General features: G+C 41.4%; 1 protein-coding gene across 42 annotated transcripts in view; it reads right to left on the minus strand.

Annotated features, from left to right (window-relative positions):
• PTPRD (protein tyrosine phosphatase receptor type D) overlaps window positions 1-22843 on the minus strand; it is a 1992390-nt gene that overhangs the window by 214614 nt on the left and 1754933 nt on the right. For 16 of the 42 annotated variants that reach the window (XM_053297923.1, XM_053297924.1, XM_053297926.1 and 13 more), the window contains 3 exons: window positions 18213-18330; window positions 5183-5770; window positions 4714-4814 (listed from right to left, as the gene is read on the minus strand). In XM_053297923.1, coding sequence (XP_053153898.1) covers window positions 4714-4814; window positions 5183-5770; window positions 18213-18330 — 807 coding nt within the window. The remainder of the gene's footprint in view (window positions 1-4713; window positions 4815-5182; window positions 5771-18212; window positions 18331-22843) is intronic. The other 26 variants (XM_053297928.1, XM_053297949.1, XM_053297943.1 and 23 more) reach the window with 3 other exon arrangements.

The following is a 22843-nucleotide window of genomic DNA, read 5'->3' on the forward strand; positions in this document are numbered from 1 at the left end:
GAGTATTAAAAGGCAAAGCTAGAACGCACCAGGCATTTTAAGCCCTGCAAAAAACACATACTTTGAGCAGTATATGTTTTGGCAAGCCCACAAAAGGAAGGATAAAGTACTGATGCACATCTCACCCATTTTCGTCACCTTGCACAATCCTGTGCATTCACAAACACAGACAATCAGATAAGGGCATAGATAATACAAGGATGTCCCTCAGGCAAGCTTCAGTGACAAATTCTAAATCAGGCCTGCTCAACTTTGGCTCTCTTGCAGATGTTGGCCTACAACTCTCATAATCCCTGGCTATTGGCCACTGTGCTGGGGACTATGGGAAATGTAGTCCAAAAACAGCTGGGGGGGGCTGTTCTACATGAACCCCAGATGACCTTCTCCAAAATAGTGGACACTGCTCGAGCAAACATGCCTAACTGATTGAGCAAGGCAGCCATGCCCCACAAATGGAAACTGTACAAAAGCTTCAGAGACACCTCAGTTGCAAGCAGTAAAAACTGTATTGAGCTATCCATCCATCTTCAACCACACAGCCTGTGCCTGAGCAGACAGCCCAACGAGTTTGTTACAACTGTGATGGATCTTATCCCCACAAGGGAGTCTGCTCTGCCAGGGGCACAACTTGCCATGCCTGAGGGAAAAAGAACCACTATGCAATAGTCTCCAGGTCCTCACAGATTACCTTGAGTTCTCACCAGCAGGAACATGGGCAGGGAAATGATCTTCAGGCTGATGTTCCTGGGGAAGATATCTTATTCATCTATACTGTTCTCCAGCCCCAGCTACTTCTGACCATAAGGGTCTGCCTCATCACTATGTTTTCATAGAAGGGCACAAAGTTTGTGTTTCATTGATACAGGTGCAATTATAAGTGTGATGGCCCAGTGTGACTATGTTGCACTTCATCAGAAACTGCTGATGTTGCTCTCAACCATGAAAGTGTACTCCAATGCAACTCCAACTCCATAGCCTATGTACAGCATGTTCTAGGTACATGTTACCTTCCAGGACACATCTGTTATACAACCCATATATGTTGCACCTAGTGGTGATTCCTTGATCACCTATGACATGGCCAACGCATTGGGACTCATCACAATTCTCCGTACTGTACTCGCTGATCCACTTCCCTTGAACCCCCACCAGTATGAACATGTTTCAAGGCATGGGAGCGTTGAAAAGGAAGCAAGTAAAACTTCACATTGATAAAACAACTTAACCAGTTGCCCTGCCACACCGACATATTCCTTTCCATATTAGAAACTGGTTGAAGAAGAGTTGAGATACTTGGAGGAACTTGATATCATTGAGTGTGTGGATGGGTCTCCACCATAGTTGTTGCCCCAAAACCTAAACAGCCAGGCAAAATCAGGATATGTGGGGACATGCGCTTCCCCAATCAAGCTATCAAGTGGGAGAGAGACATTACTCCCACTGTGGATGACATAATTTCTGATCTTAATGGAACCTTAACTTACTGGAACTTAATGGAATTTTTCTCCAAGCTTGATCTTACTGCTGGTTACCATCAGCTTGAATCCCACTCTGATTCCAGATATATCATGACATTTTCAACTCATGTGGGCCTTCGCCACTACAAATGCCTTAGTTTTGGCATTTCTTCTTCTGCAGAAATATTTCATAATTCAATTCATGAAGTGCTAGCTGGACTCCAAGTTGTGCTCAATGTCAGTGATGACATTTTGGTGTTTGGCACCACAGAAGAGGAGCATGACTCATGTCTTACTGCAGGAGGAGAATCTGACTTCAAAAAAACCACCTTGGAGTTTTCAGGCTATATCTTTTCCAAAGATGGTACTTCTGCTGACCCGTAAAAAGTTATGGTGATACACAATGCTGTTGTATCCACCACTCCCACTGAAGTTTGTAGCCTTTGGGGCCTTGCAAATTATTGTGTCAGTTTTATCTCATGGCTTGCCACACTTTCCCAGCCTCTCAGGAATCTTATATATATTAAAAATCAACCATGGGCATGGTTGGCTGAACATCAAACTTCTTTCACAGAGCTCAAGAATGCACTTGTAAATGATGTTTTCATATCATACTTTGACCCCAACAAAGAGACTAAACTTTGGGTGGACATGAGCCCTGTTGGCCTTGGTGCTGTCCTCCAACAAGCAGATCAACATGATCATATTTCTACCGAGGTGTATGCTAGTAAAACTCTTTCACCCACAGAACAATGAGCCTCCTGCTCAAAAAGAGCAGGAGGCACTTGCAATTGCCTGGGCATGTTCTCATTTCCACTTATACATTTATGGCTGTCCCTTTACAGTCATAACTGATCACAAGTCTCTGAAACCTATGTTCAACAATCTGTCCTTTCAACCTCCAGTGTGTATTGAACACTGGATGCTTAAATTGCAGAGATATGACTTCAGGCTCACCTATGGCACAAGTAAAGATAATCCATCTGATTACATTTCCAGACATCCTATCTCCAGTACAGCTTAAGATCATGTCACTACAACCAAGGCAGAAGCACATGTCAACTTTCTTCTCTCTCACCCAATTCTCAAAGCTCTCTCTTTGCAGGAAATAGAGACTGTTACGTGTGATGACTCTTGCCTCCAGATTGTCATTAAGTCCATTTGCAGTGGTCAATGGAAATCACTTATGAATGATTTAGAACATTTGACTTCTGAGACACAAGTCACCATTCGATCCTTTGACAACGTGCACAATGAACTTACTGTCACAGACAATTATCTCTTCTCCTTCGGGGTACTTGACTGGTTATTCCATGGCTCTATGGAACCATGTCATTGATTTGGCTCATGAAGATCACCAAGGTGTGGTGAAAATGAAAGGGTTGTTAAGAGAGAAATGTATGGTTTCCTGGAATTGATGCCCTTGCTGAACAATGTGTGCAATCTTGCTCTCTGTACCAGTTTGCGGTTTCTTGGAATCACTCGGCTGCACTGCAAGTTTCTCCTCTTCCTTCCTCACCATGGGTGGAGGTCAGTGTTGATTTTTGTGATCTCTCCAATGACAGGCATCTGTTGGTTATCATTGATTATTATAGCTGGTTTCCAGAGGTGGAAATGCTTACCAGCACTTCAGCTAATACTGTAATCCCCAAATTGGATAAGATTTTCGGTTCCTACCATCTGTTCTCAAAAGTGAAAATGGACCACCTTTTCAGAGCCCCTAGTTTGCTCAATTTGCAGGCTATCTAAGCTTCATACATTGAAAAATCACGCCATACTGGCCGCAGGCCAATGGGGAAGTTGAGAGTTTCCTGAGGACACTCAAGAAAGTTCTCAAGATTGCCACAGCAGAGCATAGTAACATACGTGAAGCGGACCTTGGGATTGCAATTGATCACAAGCTGAACATGAGTCAGCAGTGTAATGAAGTTGCAAAGACAGCTAATGCAATGTTAGGTGGCATTAATACAAATGAGACAAATATTTATATAGTGCTTTTCAACAAAAATTCCCAAAGTGGTTTACATAGACATAAACAAACAAATAAAATGGCTCCCGGTCCCCAAAGGGCTCACAATCGGAAAAAGAAACCTAAGACAGACACCAGCAACAACCACTGGAGAAGTCCAGGCACTGGACACCAGCAACAGCCACTTCATACCCTTAATACATGAAGGTTTATATTTTTGGTATTAGTTGGAATTTTTTTATTGATGGCTTGTTCAGTTTTAATTACAGCTTCAAAAATATCAATATCCAAAGACCAGATTTCCTTTATCTTTTAAAGTGCTGGGGATGGACAGAGCCAGTTGCTTTCCCACTGCTCAATAAAAAAAAAATCACTTTGACAAGGGGCCTCTTTGCTCATTTGGCAGGGGAAATATAATAGAAAAACAGAGTGTCCAAGTCAGAAGTAACAGTTCCATTTATTCCACATAAGTTAGACTTTATCAAAAGTACTGTGTTCTGTACTGAGTGCCACACTTAAAAGAAAATATAGACAAACTGGGGTGGGTTCAGAGAAGGACAGTGAAGACAGTCAGGAGTATGGAAAAGAAGCTCTGTCAGGTAAGGCGGAAGGAACTGGGTATGTTTGGCCTGGAGAAGAGAAGTCCGAAGAGGGAACATGATAGCACTCTTCAGATGGGGTCTGACAGGGAAAAGAGTTGTTTTCTGATGCCCAAAGGACATGACTAGATCTACCGAATGTAGACAGCAGATTCCAAATGAATATTAAGAGAAATTTCGTATTGGTAATTGCAGTCTGACAACTGAACCAATGACCTAGGGGAGAGTTGTGGGCTCTCCCTTGCTGGAGCTCTTCAAGCAGAGGCTGGGCAGCCATCTGTTAGGGATGCTCTAGCTCTGGATTTCCTGCATCAAGGAGAGGTTGGACTCAATGGCCTAAAAGTATCCCTCCAGTTCTACCATTCCATGACAATAATTCAGGGATGCAGAAAAAAAATCATGTATTTTTAAAATCCACCATGAATATGTTGCAAGCTATGCTTTTTTTCACCTGACCACCAAAGGCAATAAAATATTTTCAAATATTTCTAATAATCTAAAGAGCAGAAGCAAAAATTGCAAGAAGACCTAACTTGATTTTTCTAAGCAAGGTTTGCAACTAAACTACAATGGGATTTAAAAACAAAAACCCCAACAAAACAATAGGTCAGTAAACTACATAATCAAAGGATCATTCCTCCATCATCAGTTTGACCCTTCAAGTCTTATGAATTACAAAGCAACTTACTTTGAAAGGCAAGGCAGAGTTATAATTCTCTGGTATCTCCCAAGACAGCAAAACTGATGTCTTCATCACTGCTTTGACGTGAAAATTTTTTGCAAACACTGCTGGAAAAGGAAAAGTAATGTATTTAAAGTACATCTTGACCTTGGGATCTCATTATTTCCTCAACTAACAACACACTCAACAGTTCTCCTACCTGCTTTTTAAAATATCCAATTCTTTCAAAAGACAATTCAGAATGTTTTATTTTTCTTACCTGCAGTTACTGTGTAGATGTCAGCCAGACTTGCCTGATATGGGATAACTGAATTCTAATGAATCCAAAACACATGAAGGTTTACATACTTTACCTCTGGTGTTAGTTGAAACTATTTATAGATGGCTCGGTGAGTTTTAATTACAGCTTCAAAAATATCGATATCCAAAGACCAAATTTCCTTTAAAAGATAAGCCATAAGCAGACAAATCCTACCTTGATCCACAGGTAGTGTCCTGAACTGGACACTGGGACTATATGGACCAGGCCCTTTGCTTGTGTGTGCACGTATTTTTACATCATATGTGGTATCTGGTTTTAAGCCCGAAAGTGTCATAATTGTATCAGCAGGAACAACAGGGACTTCTGTTTGGTGGTGTGCCACATTGATGTCCCTGTACTGCAGGGTGTATTTGGTGATAATGCCATTTCTCTCAGATAAGATGGGTGCTTGCCAAGTTAGCTGAACTGAAGTTGAGGTGGCACTTTCTGAATGTAGGTTTTGAGGGAATCCACTTGGCAGATCTTCCGGAATTGAAATTTCTTTTACCATTTCCTCCCCAAAGCCCACTTTATTTCTAGCTGAAATCCTGAAGATATAAGAAGTCCCTTTGTGAATATCTGTGGCTGTGTAATGATCATCTTTATCAGTAAATTCTCGTGTTGTAAATGTATCCATGTCTTTGCGACCAAACTTCAGGCGGTAGCCCTGCAGGGGCCCATAAGTGTCAGCAGGAGGGTGCCACTGTATTAGAGCTGTATTCATCTGCGTGTGGCTAATTGTAAGCCGAGGTTTACCTGGAACTGCAATACAACATTATTTTAGTCAGGCATACAGTTGCATTATGGTTTTTTTTTCTTCAAATACTGAACTTTATTTCTACATTTTTAAAAGTTAATTCTGTGTGAGACATGTCGTTTTCCATTTGTTCCAGTGTTCATTCAGACAGTGAAACCACCTTGGACACCTGGTTATCTCTCCCTGACTCCTTTCTCTAGCTTTCAACTACAGAGAAAAGCAGATAAACAGGTCTGAGGGAGCAAAATGCCGCCTGCTTGCCTTCAGCATTGGTTTGTTTGCCATGTGGGTGGTGAGATCCACAAGGCATGGAGATGGGCATGAGTGGCACTCTTCTCAGTGCTGTCAAAGGGCCCTGGCAAGTTACTGAGCACCAGCTCGTCTCAGTGCTAGGAAACTGGAGTCACCACATTAATTTCCTGACCATATCCATGACATAGGGTTACTCTGGAGCAACGCTACATTAGGGGCATTGGGAGGACATTAAAATGGAGGCTCTAGATGCAATAAATGATGTTGGGGGTGTTAAAAGGAGGCCCAGCAGCAGTGTAAGTGAAGCTGCCCAAGAATGCCATATGTTAATGCCAGGCCTGAAACAGTATGCTATAGAACACAGAAACTTGAAGCAACATAAGCACACGAAACAATCATTTTTTCTTATATGGACCTATCTGAAAGTAAGTAATGCAACCAAAAAATAATAATCCAGAGTACGTGTTCAGATAGCAAATTGGGGAAGGGGCTGTAGCTCAGAAGTGAAGATAAGGTGACAGTTTCACCTACGCATACCTGGAAGAAGACGTGACCTGGAAGGATTCATCTTAGGTAGCCTTGGTCAATACTGAGACAATTCTGAGCTGTTATCTGCTTTTAAGCTAAGTCAGCAGTCTGATGGAGTAAGAACAATGCTGCTTTTTGGATGGGTTAACACTGATGTATGGACATTTAAACGGAAGTGAGTGGAAAGACTGACTGTCTTGTTGCTGCCTGAACATAAGCTGCCATGGGAGGATAACAGGCTATAGATAACAAACCTTTTCAATACATTGCTTGTACCAAGCTGAGCTTGCTTCTGTACCCACAATGGAAAATTTGAGAACAAAAAGGACAGTATTAGAAAATGCCCTGAGTTGTCATTATTCAATACAGAGCCTAGCAATATTCATATTTTATTAATTAATATGAATATTGCTAGGTTGCCAATAGAATGCAAGCAATGGAAGGCCTGAAAATTTGGAGTATTTGGCTGAGGTAGAAAGGCTGGTGGCCTGGTATGTTGAGGATTCCTTTTGGGGCTTCGGGGCCTTCTGGCTTTTGTTTGACTCTTAGTTTTTCAGGATGAAGGGAAGCTTTTTTGATAGGATCTTTCTTTCTACCTTTCCTTGTTTCCCTCTCTATGTTCTGAAACTTCCAGAGACTCTTAAGCTTGAAGATCGATAGATGTTACATTTTATTTCTTTTTATTTAGATTATTTATTTGTATTTTGACTGTGAATCTTCTTTAATACTGTCTGTTGCTGGGAACAAATAGAGCTTCCAAGTAATCTAGCAGCAGAAAGGAAGGAGTTGATTGAATTGCATAGTTGTATGAAGCTTATCATACCATATTGAAAATATTTTTCTTTCTATGTTTCTTTTACACTTAGAAAAGAATAATCTCCAATTCTTTGCAGAATGGGTGAGAATAATTCAGATAATTATTCTCAGTCATTCTGGCAAAGAATTGGAGAATATTATTTTCCAGGTGTAGTTTCTTTCCATGCATGCATCTGTTCCTTGGTTTAATTTCTCTTTATTTTCTAGGCAAAACACTTAATGCCTGAATAAACCACTTTAATTCATTTCAGTAAAACCAGTGAGTCAGCATTCTGTGAGTCAGAGTGTTGTTGTTGTTGTTGTTTGGTGGAGGGGGGTTGCAGCCACATATTCTCCCATTGCTTAGCCCACTGGGACAACTAAAGGACCTGGTTTTCAAGAAGGTCCCAGATGCATGGTGGACAGATTTTTTAAAACCAGCTGCTGAAGACCAGCAACAAGTGGGCCTCTTGAGTAATAGAATTTTACAATCTGAGCACTGAAAAAACTCTGCCCTGCATTGGTCAATTACACATTTGATGGCAACAGGAGATTGATCAATGTTCTGATGAGGAATGCAGTGAGCAGTCTGGCTCAAATACCTCTCAGAGGTACAATGTCAAATGCCTCTCAGAGGTACAGCATGGACTTAAAAAGCACCAAGTCATACAGTCCTTCATAGAGGTCATAAGGCCTATGTAAAGCTAGTTTCTTATCCATGATTGGAGCTGCCAGATGGAAGAGAGAACAGGTCTCCTATGTCTTTAAGAGATACCCAGAAGAGGGACTTCCAGCAGGTGCAGCTTGTCATGAAGGAGGAAGAAAAGCTGCACAGTGAAATTTCCTCTTCTGTGCATCTCTTAAAGGTATAGGAGGCCTGTCTTCTTTTTCATTTGCCCGCCCTCTCCATATTTATCCACAACTAACGATGTAGTACTATATGTGTTAATAAAATATGAAAAGAACTCTTTATGTTTACAATGAGAATTACGATGTTTCAAATTTTCATTTTCACCAAAAACCTGAAAATGGTTACCTTAACGTCTGCATAATATAAAGAATAGAGACTTTGTATAGTCTTGTATGCTATCCTGGCTTTACAAAGCAGGCTCTATACACCAACACTTTGCCTGAGTCTTGGAGTTCAATTTTGGGGTAGAGAGGCATGTGTTCAGGCAAAAATTCAACACATGATGCTTCCCCAGTCACTTGCTAGAGATGAATTTCTGCCTGACACATCTCTACAAAACACAGTGCTTCCCTGAAACAAAACTTACTATACTAAATGGAACATAGGAAGCTGCCTCCTTCCGAGTCAGACAACTGATCCATCAAACTCAGTATTGTCTACACAGACTGGCAGGAGATGTTCCAAGTTTGCAGATAGGAGTCTCTCAACCCTATCTTGGAGATGCCAGGGAGGGAACCTTCTTCATACAACCATGCAGGTGCTCTTCCCCAAGCGGTCTCATGCCCTGAGGGCAGGGCTGGACAGCTAGTGCAGGGCCTGTATGTTATAAAAGGGCCCTAAATTTAAGAAAATGCACATAAATATTAAAACAAATTATTTACTTGCATAGTAAAGTAATTTAATTTTTTCATTTGCTATATTTTGGAGTATGTGAGACCAAGCCACAAACTCACACTTACTACAACAACAATGAACATTTATATACTGTTTTCCAATAAAAATTCTCAAAGTGGTTTACACTGGGGGGAAAAAGGGGTAGATAGATGATTCGCTGTCTCCAAAGGGCTCACACTCTAAAAAGAAAAGTGTGGTAGGCACCAGCAACAGCCACTGGGCAGATGCTGTGGTGGGCCTTCTTTTAAAATGCTCATTTAGCAGAAAAGGGATATTTTATCTAACATGGAACAAATAAAACAGGTAAGGTTTTAACTTTAATTCCCATAGTTTTTGATTTAGGAATAAAAACAAACATGCCAAGGAAAAGTGAAGGGCAAGATTGGAAAAAGGCACAAGCCATATAGTCTGTTAGTTCTGCTATCATTTAAATCTACAATCTAGTATTTAGAAATAGTACAGCTGGAAACCCATGCACCTGAACCCTGGAAGTGCCACATACTGTACAGGGACTCAGGAGGCCAGAAGTTTCTCCCTGCCCCGCCCCAAGAAAGTCTACTGTTTACAGGAATCTTTCAGCCATGCCCCAAGGGAAATATATTACATACAATGCTTCAAATGCAGAACAGGGCATTTGCTTTGCAAATGGGTTGGGACAATGCATGATTGGGACTACAACACTAGCAGCTTATCAAGCAAAACTAAAGCCATTACAGTCAGAAGTTTTTTCTCCTGCATCAGGTTTTTCTCCTGCAATTAATACACGCATAGCGGAGAACCAGTGTGGAACTGTGTAGTGATTAGAGTGCTAAATTCTAGGACTGGGGGACTTGCATAGAAAAGTAACCGGCAAGGTCTTGTATGAGTTTTGCAAGACTCTCTGTGCATCCTCCCAGCTACAACTCGCTTGGCCAAAACTAACAATGTGACTGGAAATTTTATGAAGGAAAGAGGTGGGGGGAAGAAAGATCCAAAAGGCATCACTAACTTGCAGCTTTAGGTTTTGAAAGCAAAGTCTAAGGCTCCATGGAGAAGGTCTGGGCTCTCTGTGTGTATCTTTGTTCTGCTCTCCTGCACTCCCTCTCTGTTCCCCGGGTCTGAGATTTTTTTAAAAAAAGACTTGCTCGCACCTTCAATTTTGTCCTCTGATTCAGATGATCTGCCTGCCTGGTCTGTCTCCAGCTTCACCTGGAACATTCTTCTTTCTGGTCTCTGGGATTTCTTGAAGTAAAAAACTATCTCCCTAACTTTTTTTTTCTTGGAGACATTGGAGTAGGGCTGGAGATGGATCTCCTGCAAGCTCCACGGTCTCTTTCTCTCCCTGTCTCAGCTAGCCATGCCACCCCAACCTTGCAGTGATTACTGCCTGCCCCCCTCCCCCTGCCACTCAGAGAGTGATAAAGATCTGCTGAAAACTTGGCAAGTAATGGCCCATTACTTGTTGACAGGGGAGGGGTGCACTACAGCTGAGCTGAGCCTGCTAATCGGAGGCAAGTGAAGTGAGAGCAGTGAGCACTGCAGCCGCGGTGGAGGCAGGAGTCAACAGAGCCCACCTCTCAGCACACTCCTCCCCACACGCCAAGTAGAGAGAGCAGAAGGGGCAGTTGGAAGCCAGGCATGCAGAGCACTCAAAAATATGGGGCCCCGTAGCAAATGCTACATTTGCTACTAGGTTAATCCACCATAGCCTGAGGGGAATATCTTCCAGTGCTCAGTCATGAAGTCTCCCATTCAAATGCAAACCAGGGTGGATGGCTTGCCCAAGCAGACATTCAACAGGTCCACAATCACTACAGATGCACCTGATAAGATTTCTGTCAGATGCACTGTGACATTATCCATAGTATTCAATCAATGTGCCACTAAACAATGTAACATCAGCACCATGCAGTAGTAGATCTGAATTCTGACCCATTCAGCTGTGATCCTCAAATAACCTACACTGGATACTAGAGGCATTATTTGTCCTGGAAAGGCTAGGAAATGTAATGCAACATGGGACACGAAGGCAGAAAGAGCTGGAGATCCTCCCTCCTTTCTCCATTTTGGCTGAGGGCCCAGAAAAATCTATGTAATCTTTCAGTTTGAATGAATGAAGGAGAAATGTTCCCTGGAAGAGTGATAAGTAAAGCTTTCGCACCTGTTGAAATTGTGTTTGGACATTTAGCATAATAGGTAGCATTTTAGAGAAGCACTTTGCCTTGTATTATTATTTCTTGTCTACACAGTCAGACAGGTGTTATTGACTGGTTTGTTTTATCCAGACATCGAGTCCTTCCCAAGGACCCTGGGATGGCTGAATCTTATTGTCAATGTTGTTGCTGTTGTTATAGATATCGTCGCAGAATATAGGCTGTTCCCAGTAAAGCTGCTTTTTGTAATTGGCTGATGGTGATTTCTGTGGCCCCTATGGTGTTGAGGTGCTCTTCAAGGTCTTTTGGGACTGCACCCAGGGCGCCAATTACCACTGGGATTATTTGGGTCTTTTTCTGCCACAGCCTTTCAATTTCAATTTGTAGATCTTTGTATTTTGTTATTTTTTTTCTATTTCTTTTTCTTCTGTTCTGCTATCCCCTGGTATTGCTATGTCAATTATTTTCACTTGTTTTTCTTTCTTCTCGACTACAGTGATATCTGGTGTATTGTGTGGCAGATGTTTGTCTGTTTGTAGTCGGAAGTCCCATAATATTTTTCATCTTCATTTTCTACCACTTTTTCAATTTTATGGTCCCACCAATTTTTGGCTACAGGTAGCTTGTATTTTTTGCAGATGTTCCAGTGTATCATCCCTGCTACCTTCTCATGCCTTTGTTTGTAGTCAGTCTGTGTGATCTTTTTACAACAGCTGATTAGGTGGTCCACTGTTTCATCTGCTTCTTTACAAAGGTGGCACTTGCTGTTTGTGGTGGATTTTTTGACTTTTGCTCTTATTGCGTTTGTTCTTAGTGCCTGTTCTTGTGCAGCCAGTATTAAACCCTCTGTTTCTTTCTTCAAGTTGCCATTCTTAAGCCATTGCCAGGTCTTGGTGATGTCTGATTTTCGACTTACATTGTGCAAATATTGACCATGCAGGGGCTTATTTTTCCATTTTTCTGCTCAGTTCTTGACTTGTTCTTTCTTGTAGGCCTGCTTTGTTTCATTGGTGTTGAATAATTTCTCGTTCTTGACCATTTGAAGTGCATCTTCTTCACTGTCCTTGATATACTCTTCAAGGCCTCTTTTTTCCTCCTCGACTGTTTGATGAACTTGCAGCATTCCTCTTCCACCTGAGCTGCGAGGGAGGTATAGCCTATCAACATCACTCCGGGGGTGCAGAGCATGATTGATGGTCATGATTTTCCTGGTCTTACGATCTAGAATCTCTAGCTCTGCCTGGGTCCAGTCTATTATTCCTGCAGTGTATCTGATAACAGGTATAGCCCAGGTGTTTATGGCTTATATGGTGTTCCCGCCACTGAGTTTGGACTTTAGGATTTTTCTAACTCTCCTGATGTATTCACTTCCAATCTTTCTTTTAACTTCAGTGTGTGCAATGTTACCAGCCTGGAGAATGCCCAAGTATTTGTAATGTTCTTTCTCTTCCAGGTTCTTGATCTTGCTTCCATTGGGCAGTTCTATTCCTTCTGTTTTTCTTATTTTTCCTCTGTTCATTATTAATGCAGCACACTTGTCTAGTCCAAACTCCATTGCTATATTGCTACTGAATATACGGACAGTGTTTAGCAGTGATTCAATTTCTGACTGGGACCTTCCATACAACTTCAGATCGTCCATGTACAGCAGATGGTTGATTTTACTGGTTGTTTTAGATGTTTGGTATCCGAGGCCTGTTTTGTTTAGTATTTGTGAAAGTGGGGTCACGGCGATTACAAACAACAGAGGGGATAGTGAGTCCTCTTGGAAAATGCCTCTTCTAATGCTAACCTGTCCAAGTGTCTCGCCTGATTGTTAACTGTGCACTCCATATGCTCATTGCTTTTTAAAAATAAATATCTGAATGTTTATGCTGACACCAGTTGTTTCTAAACATTTTAGTATCCATGTGTGAGGCAATGAATCGAAGGCTTTCTTGTAGTCAATCCATGCAACACTTAGATTGGTTTTTCTTCTCTTGCAGTTTTCTAAAATCATTTTGTCAATCAGCAGCTGGTCTTTTGTGCCTCTGGTGTTTGGGCAATTTCCTTTCTGTTCAACTGGAAGCTGTTTGTTAGTTAATAAGTGTTGCATCACTTCATCTGCTATTATTCCAGTAAATAATTTGAACATGGTTGGCAGGCAGGTTATCGGTTTATAATTACTTGGAACTGCACCTTTTGCTGGGTCTTTCATTATGAGATGATTTTTCCCAGTTGTTAGCCATTGTTCAATATCACCTCCTTGCAAAATGTGATTGAACTGTTTTGATAGTTGTTTATGAAGGCTTGTTAGGTGTTTAAGTCAAAAGCCATGCAGTTCATCGTCGCCTGGCGCAGTCCAATTTTCAATTTTCTTTGCTCTTTCACTTATTAATTCTGGTGTTATTATTAGATCTTGCATTTGTTGGTTACATTTTTTGACCTCTTTCATCCAGCCTGCTTTTTGATTATAATCTATTGGATTGTCCCATAATTTCCCCCAGAATTGCACTGTTTCTTCTTTATTTGGTGTTTCTATGTTTCATGCAGTTTCTCCTTCTATGCTTTGGTAGAAACATCTCTGATTCGACTGAAATTGGAGATTCTGCCTGTGTTGTATAATTCTGGCTTCGTATCTGCTAATCTTCTTTGACACTGCTGTAATTTGCTGCTTTATTTCCAGGACTTCTCTAATTCTCCTTGAATCTAGGTGGTATTTTTGGATCAGATACTGTTTGGTATTTTCATTCTTCAGCTTCTTGTCTTTCATATCTTTCAATTTACTAGCATCTGATCTAAGCCCGGAGATTTTATTTTCTAATCTAATCTTCCATTTAGGTGATGTACAGCTTTCTTTTTTTACAGGTCCACTGATCTTATATCCGAGCTCTTGTGTTGTTATTGTTGCTGCACTGTACATTAGTTGGTTTGTTTCTTGCAAATTCTTGGTTGTTATTTCTGCAAGTGCAGCATTGACATCTTTTAATGCCTGAGCAAGTTGTTTTTTGGCAACTGTTTTTAGAGCTGGAAGTCAAACCCTGGTGGTTGTTTGGTTCATGTGCTCAGTTACTTTTTGCTTTAGTTCTTGTTGCTTTTCTGTTAAACGGCATTTGGGTTTTTGAGGTGAAGGCAAAGGGGAGGTTGCCTGGTTTTGATTTTGAAACAGTTCAGCAACAGTGGCATCCTCTATTTCCAACACCTTCTCCACCTGCGCCTGAGCAACTTCTTCAATTGATGGTAATTCTTCTTCCATATATTGAGCCTGTGTTGCTATTATTATTATTATCATTTATATCCCGCTCTTCCTCCAAGGAGCCCAGAGCAGTGTACTACATACTTGAGTTTCTCCTCACAACAACCCTGTAAAGTAGGTTAGGCTGAGAGAGAAGTGACTGGCCCAGAGTCACCCATCTAGTATCATGGCTGAATGGGGATTTGAACTCGGGTCTCCCTGGTCCTAGTCCAGCACTCTAACCACTACATCACGCTGGCTCCATGGTGTCATGGAGATACATCAGGCACAAATTCACTGGACAAGTGATGGGAGAAGATGCACCTGTTGAATTTCTGCCGGGACACATTCTTTCCCAGTCCAGTGCTGAGTTGAGTGACCAAAAGGGAGTGAGAGTTCATGGAACCTAATATACCAAATTGTACAACATTTTAACTGTTATTATGGCACAGAAATCAAAGCAAGCACCTTAACCTGCAATTTCCACACTTTTAAGATCACTAGTGGACATTTTAACCACCCTAATACTCATCTTTTTAAAAAGGGTTTTAAAAATATTTTAATTACTCTGTTGAAAAGTATGTTAGTACTCTAACATATGTGGATGAGACAGTAAGTGAATATGAGAGAGAGAGAGAGAAATTTTTTTACCTGTATAATGTATAGCACATTAAGGCACTGAAGCCAGTTCATCTATATTATCTTGTTAAACAAGCACAGGATTATGTTCTACAGCTTAAAACAAGTAGCAGCAGATTGTTTTTCAGAATTTCTACACACTCACATATTAAAATGAAGGGCTTTTAAAAAGTTTTTTTTAACATGCATATAATATGTGTGCACACGCACACATATATACATGCATATGAAACATAAGCACATATGGAAATTCTAACAACTTCCACAGGTCCTAACCATTACTTCCCACTATCCATGAATGCTGGTATCTTATAGCTATTTCCCACCTGTTTTTCATTGATAACACCTCATTCTTCTGCCAGCAGAATCTTGTGCATTATATGTTTTTCTCTATCCTTTCCAGTGTTTGAAGCATAACTCCCAGATTAGTTCTGACTTTCCCCACTGTTGCTTAAGAAGAGTCCGCTACAGAGCTGAGAATTACAGATGTGTATTTCAGGCCATATTTTTCATTGTGTAATAACTATCATTGAAAGCAATGGAGCATAAGCAAAAGCAGGAGAGTCCACAGAAATAGAATAATAACTCCTTCAGATTTCTAGGGGACAGGCTGCTGGAAACTGTCACTAAATTATTTATACTATAAATTGCTTTTACTCTTGTGTCGACCCTGATATTTCAGGCTATTTTTTAAATCCTTGATGAGCTGTGCCAATAAAAAGAAGACTTGAATCTTACTATCATTTCTCTGTGACAGAAATAATATATTTAAAATGACTGTATCCATTGTAAACAATTTGCTAAACTAAAAAAAAAAATCCTTATCACAAAATACAACTATTTAGTCTAATATCTTGGCTATTATAATGGCTATAATTCACCCTCGTGACACAAAAAATCAGGACACCTTTCTGCTATTGAGATAAATGAGAATTGGACAAAAGCATAGCAATTGTGCTCTTAAGTTGTAATTAAGCAGCTCTGCACATTTTGGAAAATGGAATACAAATATTTTAATAAATTAATTTAAATCAATCAATTAATTCTGAGAGGTTGAACTATTTCCATTGCTATGAACTATTTGTTAGGGACAAAATCTAAACAAATATATGAGGGGGCACTTCTGCACAACAGTCAGCATTCATTGTCTCCTCTTTTTAAAAAATTGTTCATCCAAAGAAGTACATTTTCAATAGCTTCTTGCCTGGTCACATTGAGAGAAACGTGGGCTGAATTAATTCAGGCAATGTGCAGCCTAGTGGGTCAGAGGGTTGAGTCCAGGAGAATAGCTATCTATCTATCTATCTATCTATCTATCTATCTATCTATCTATCTATCTATCTATCCTACTCTCCCTCCAAGGACCCCAGAGCAGCGTACATGGTTATGTTTATCCTCACAACAACCCTGTGAGGTAGATTAGACAGAGAGATACATGACTGGCCCAGAGTCACTCAGTGAGCTTCATGGCAGAATGAGGATTTGAACTTTAGTCTCCCCAGTCTTAGTCCAACAGTCTAGCCACTACACCACACTGCTCTCTAATGGAGCAAAGAGGGAAGAGACAAATATATCTGGGCCCATAAGGGAAGATCCCCCTGCTCTCCTTGATTCATTGGCAAGCTGTGGCTCCTATGTGGAATTACAGGGGGCCTTGGGGCCCATCTTCACCTCTTGTCCCAGGCCCACTCCAACTTGATATGCCCCGAACCAAGTTCATGGGAACTGATTGTTGTATTATAGATTCATATTTGTTTCCACAGCTAATGATGTAAAGGATGCATATCCTTTATAGCTGTATTTCCCATTAGCTTTTGCTTTATGGCTTAGCATGTCTTTTAGTTTATAACACTTAATAGGATCATCAGTCAGGCCCTTTCGTCACTTCTTTCTTTGCGTCTTTGCACCTCCCTTCACTTAACTTTGTCTTTTCTCTTCCACTTTGCAAGGACCATTATATAAAAACATATGTTTTGACTGATCCAAATTTAAATTTAGAAAAACTTCATTCAAAAATGTATGCTCTTCTCAGATCATATGCAATCCTAACAGCCTCACAGCCTTTATGGGGCTTAGAAATTAAGCACAGATATAGAGAGTTAGATTTATCCCCAACAGAGCAAACTGTAAATTAATGGGTCTATACATTACAACCCCAACTGCATGGTGTGTGTCGGGTGGGGGGGTGGGGGGGGTGAGACACCACATACTGTATAATACAACTATACCTGTGTAACATTTTCTCCTGAGCCAACTTTCAAGAATTGAAAACACTACTCACACCACTCAAGAGCCACAAGACACAAAGCTTCCCTCTCTTTCACACACACTTTGCTTGGCTTCAGTAAGCTCTAAACTTTGCTCAGAGCAAAGTCTGGTGGGGAGGCAGAGCCATAATGCCAAGGTGACTAACTAACTAACTAGATAGATAGATTTCTATACCGCCCTTCCAAAAATAGCTCAGGGTGGTTTACAAAGATAAACAATAAATAAATAAGATGGCTTCCTGTCCCCAAAGGGCTCACATTCTAAAACAAAACATAAGATAGACACCAGCAGCAGTCACTGGAAGTACTGTCCTGGGGGTGGATAGGCTAAATAAAGAGAATCACCACAGTAAAAGGTGCCTCTTTGCCCAGTTAGCAGGGATAGGTTGGGTTGAGCCTCTCTGCTGTGGCTATGCCCCTGCCCCTGGGCCCTAGAGAGAGAGAATGCCATTCTCCTTCTCTGCCAATGCTGCATCTGTCAGCCAAACCCATTGCCACCTACTGATCACTGTAGCCAATGCCAGATGCATCTTGACCTGATCTGTAGTTTGTGTTTGTGAGTGTGGTGGGGTTGTGGGTGGTGGTGGGGAATGGGCTAGGTTAACCATGTATATCTAGTTGGTTTTTCTGGGTTCTTAATATTTCATATATTTAGGCTGGACCCAATGATCTGTACTACATATTCTGCCCTTGTCAGAGCCCCCCACCCCACCCCACCCCACTCCAAGGAAAATTGCTCTAGAACCTGACATGACTTTCAAAAATTTGTGACATGGCATAGAGATCTGCTCTTTGAAGAAATGTAACTGACTGGGTGTACTCAAGCTCTTGAGTGTGTCTAAAGTAGCTTTTTGGATCCCAGCCTCACTGTGCTCTCCAGATGAAGGTAGGCATATTTAAATTACATTTAAAATCTATAGCAATGCTTTGATCTACTGTAACAACCTAAAGAAGCATTTTGAGTTTCCATTCTGAAAGCATCAAAGCATTCACCGTCAAGGCTTCATGATAAAAGAGAGAATCTCCAGGTGTTACCTGCACCAGTAGTAGAGACTAATCTGGGCTTGCTTCGTGCTCCATCTCCTTTGGTGGTATAGGCTGTCACAGTGAGGGAATATGTTGTCTCAGGCTGTAGACCAGCTATGATCATTTCCTAAAATGAAGCAACAAAAATAGAATGTGTGTTAAAATACATGCACTACTAAATCACAAGAGAGTAGTCTTGTAGTTTGTTATAACATGTTGCGTTCAGTGCAATTGGCATTCGTGCTACCTGCAGTGATAGCAAGCTTTTGGGTGTACCAAAAGAGGTTGGTGATGCTTTGCAATGCACTGTACTTCACGTATATAAGCAATAAGCAGCATGCCCCAAGTGGTTTTATCAAGCATAAAGACAAAGGCTGAGTGATGTTTATTATACTAACAGTGTGGTGGGAGGAGGCAACATATTAACATGTGCTTCATGTCAAGTCTTATTACTATTGTGGACTGTGTATGAAAAACAGAACCCAGGGGTTCCCAAAGTGTGGATTGCAAACCATCCCCGGGAGCCACTAGCATCTTAAAATGGATTTGAGAGCTGTCAGGGGCCTTACCTTACATCTCTGAGGTGCAGGGAAATACAGACACAGGTGCTAACAGCTACCCAGTTTTCTCCATTGTGATCAAAGCCAAGCGCATAAACAGCAGTGCTTCTTTGGCTGATGGACTGGAAGATAAACTTTGGCCCACAACATAAGCAAAAGACATGCTGCTGTTGTGCTTGCCCTTGGCTTTGCACATGGTGGAGGAGCTGGGTGGTTGTTGGCTCCTGTCTCGCTCCTATCACTTCTGATTGTCCCTGCACCTTCAAGATGTCTGCCAAGTGTAACCACAGCAGAGGCACTTCTTTGGCCAACAGTTTGGGAAATAACCCCCTCTTGTGAGAGAAGCTCTCATGAATTGTGTGATATTATATATATATATATATATATATATATATATATATATATATATATATATATAATTGTGTGATTTTATATATATTGTTTTTGGGGGGTTACAGTATCAAAAAGTTCGAGAACTTCTTACCTAAATATTTACTAGCCACTGGCAAACAGTGTGATGGTGACAGAGAAAGCTTATTTCTCCAGCACCACTGCATCTTTTCAGGGCAAGCCAATGGCTAAATTAATACATGTTCTCCTGTGACATCATGGAGAAACCTACAACCACATCCACACCCACAAACCCACACCCACGGAAACTGACAGCCATCATCATGGAGAAACCCACAACGGCCCTCTTAAACTAGTCTGCATGCCACTTTGTGGATAAAATTGTTGTATCTGTTCTATGACAGTATCAATATTGCACTGGATTATGTTGTATTGGATAGGCCTCAGGCTTAAGGAAGTGAACAAGCTTCTTGATAAAGTGAGGATGACCTCATGTACTCTAGTTCCTTGCCCATCCTGGCTGATAAAGGCTGCCCAAGTGGGGACAATATTATGGCTGGAGCAGATGAGTAATGCATCACTGAGAGAAGGAAAGATTCCAGCTCTTTTTAAAGATGTGGTACGAAACCTGCAACTGAAGAAGCCTTCCCTTGATACCCCCAGCCTGAAAACTAGAGGATGATTTCTAATCTGGAACCTGAAGCCTGAAAACTAGAGGATGATTTCTAATCTCTCCATTTAGTCTTTGTGTGGTGTTGTTGCCAGAAAGCCTGATTTTGGGGTAGCCCTATATTACTTTGGAGGGCTATGCAGCCCAAGACTACGGGATCATGGTTGCTATGGTGAACTTTTCACCTGCCTGGGTTTGGCAAGACCCACAGCTGGCCGCTCAGCATGAGAAAAATGTGTTAACTTAGATGTTGCTAACTACAACTCCCATCATTCGCAGCCCTAATAAAGTGTAGCTGGGAGTGATGGGAGTTGTAGTTCAGCAATATCTGGAGGGAGCCAGGTTGGGAACCACTGCATTAAGGCAAGGCCAGGAGTGCTTTATATCAGCTTCGGCTGATACATCAGCTACATCTGTTTCTGGAAGACAACAACCTTAAAAGAGTGGTGCATATGCACCTCCAGTCTTGACTACTGAAATGCACTCTTTTTAGAGCTGCCTTAGTATGGAGTCTGGAAGCCCTAGTTACTGCAAAATTCGACAGCCAGGTTGGTCTTTGGAATAACTCAGAGATAACACATTACTTCTATTTTAAAAGCATTACACTGGCTGCCAATACATTTCCAGGTAAAATACAAGTGCTGGTAACCACCTATAAAGCCCTCAATGGTTTAGGTCCCAGATGTTTAAGCGAATGCCTTATTCTAACCATCAGCCCCACTGAAGGTCATCTGGGAAGGACCTTTTCATAGTAATGAGTCAATTCACATGAAGTATGAGCATAATGACCGTGGGTAGCATACAGGAGAGGGCTTGCACAACAATGAGATTACAAACTGAATACATCTGCTCCTCTGCAGAGCAACCTCCTGCAATTCCCAAAAAGCGAATCTTGGGTATCGTAATCCTCAGTAATAGGCCTGTTGGTGGGAGAAGGGTCAAGCTTCATGTGCAATGTTGGGAGAGGCCTGGTTGCCATGTACATGATACAGGACCTTATAAGTTATTGCCCCCAGATTTTGTAATGCTTTCCCTGAAGAAATGTATACTCTTCTGGATGTACTTCTTCATGTATGACCTTGGGCTACTTTTATACTGTCAAAAGTTATTCCTGGTAAGCTGCTGATTTCATAACTATTGTTTTATTGACTGTAAATGGTTTAATATTTTTGATTATTTTATGCTTTTAAATGCGCTATATACCACCTTGAGGTCAACTGTTCGACAATAAGGTGGTATAAAAATTCAAACATAAATAAATATTGACAAATCACTGATATAAACAGCTGAACATCTGAGAATCTCATTTGTTTTCCAAATTCTGAAATTGTTTTGCATAATATTTGCATCTGTATCATCATAATACATTATGGCATTTGAGGCCCATTTGAATGGATAATGGCTGCAACATTTCAAATAGCATCAACACAAGCCGTTTTAGGAGATATGAAAGAAGAATATAATTTAAATGTTGCCAATAGTAAAGTGCCTGGCAGGTAGATCTAAAAACACTACTTAAGCTCCAGCTTTTGGCACGGTGGACAAGGAACAAGCAGAACATTTGTATTAGTCTGGGTTAGAAAAGAAGAAACCCAGAACTCAGTCTGACAAACTTTGGGATGCACAACTGCTTTCTTCCAAGGTTTGGAGCTGAAGCAGAAGCAGCCTCCTTAGAACTAACAGTAAAATACATACACCCCCCCCCCCGCAATGCATGAGACATTAGTAATAGATTTAATAATTAGATTTGAAGGAATACTAGTGTTTTTCTTGAGGAAGAGTATTGTATGTGTGCAGTGTTGCACACCTAGTCCCCAATAGCGACAAGACACATGTAACGAGAAAACAGGGCCACTGTATTAATTAATTTACAAAGAACCTGCAATGAGGAATTTACAAATTAGAATGCAGGTACCCCCTATGAGGGTCAGCATCATAAGGAGGACTGCCCATAGTGGGGCGAAGGACTGGGTGTTGATTCAGCCCAGCACTATGTCCGGACATCATCTCCGTTGAAGGGAGGCAAGCCAGCCAGCCCCCAGCCCGGAAAACTCTGAGTGGTGGGCGCCAGCCAGCCTCCAAGTAGGGGCGGGTCCCAGCCCAAGGGCCGCAAAACCCGGCTTGCCTACTCAACTTAAATGGTCCTCCAGTCAACTTCCACCTCCACCTGCACTCACCTACAAAGTGACCAAACAACTAACAATGAAAAAGCCTACCAGAAAAGTCAGTGATAAATAGGTAAACAAGGGCCGCCTCCACAGCTAATCAGTTATGACCTCCCCGAAATCCTACTTGGCCCCAATAGGTGACTGGATAACCCTCACTGAAATGGTATGGGGTGGGTGGGAGGTTTGCCCCAGAGCGACTGAGGTCTTGTGAGAAGGGAGTCGACTGCTTAAGCAGCCGCTACCCTGTTCCACGTGCCGGGGAGCAAAATGGCAGCCCCCATACCCATCTATGGGGTCGGGCGCACAACCCTGTCCCCACCCCTGCATTACCGAAGAATGAGGCAGTGGGGAGCATCTTTCCCGCTAGCAGTGATTCCCAGATGTTGTGGACTACAACTCCCATAATTCCCAAGCAAAGGCTATTGCAGATGAGGATGTTGGGAGTTGTAGTCAACAGCATCTGGGATTCCCTGTTAGAGGGAACTCTCTCTAACTCTCTCTCTCTCTGTCTGTCTGTATGTCTTTGAATAAAAATCTCCAGTGCAAGCACAATGTTGACTATACAAGTTTCCAAAATGTTGTACAACATTCGGGTGGGATTTGTTGGTGGACCATTGGAAAGCAAAAAATTTCAGAAGTAATGCTTCAGATAAAGTCCCCAATATACTAAGAAAAATTGTAGGATTTTGGTGTGAGGGAGTGGTGACAATTTCAAATAGCTAAAGTTAGGGCAAGCCAATCTAAAAGTTTCAGTCTCAAAACACAATCTCAAAACACAATATCTGAAACTTAAAAGAATATGAAGGTTTAAGGAATACGGGGTAAGGTCATATCAGGGATATATATATATCATAAGATACGATCTGCAGTGTTTTCTAATCTGCACAACAG

This window comes from Hemicordylus capensis, chromosome 2 (assembly GCF_027244095.1).
Source record: "Hemicordylus capensis ecotype Gifberg chromosome 2, rHemCap1.1.pri, whole genome shotgun sequence".
Lineage (NCBI taxonomy): Eukaryota > Metazoa > Chordata > Lepidosauria > Squamata > Cordylidae > Hemicordylus > Hemicordylus capensis.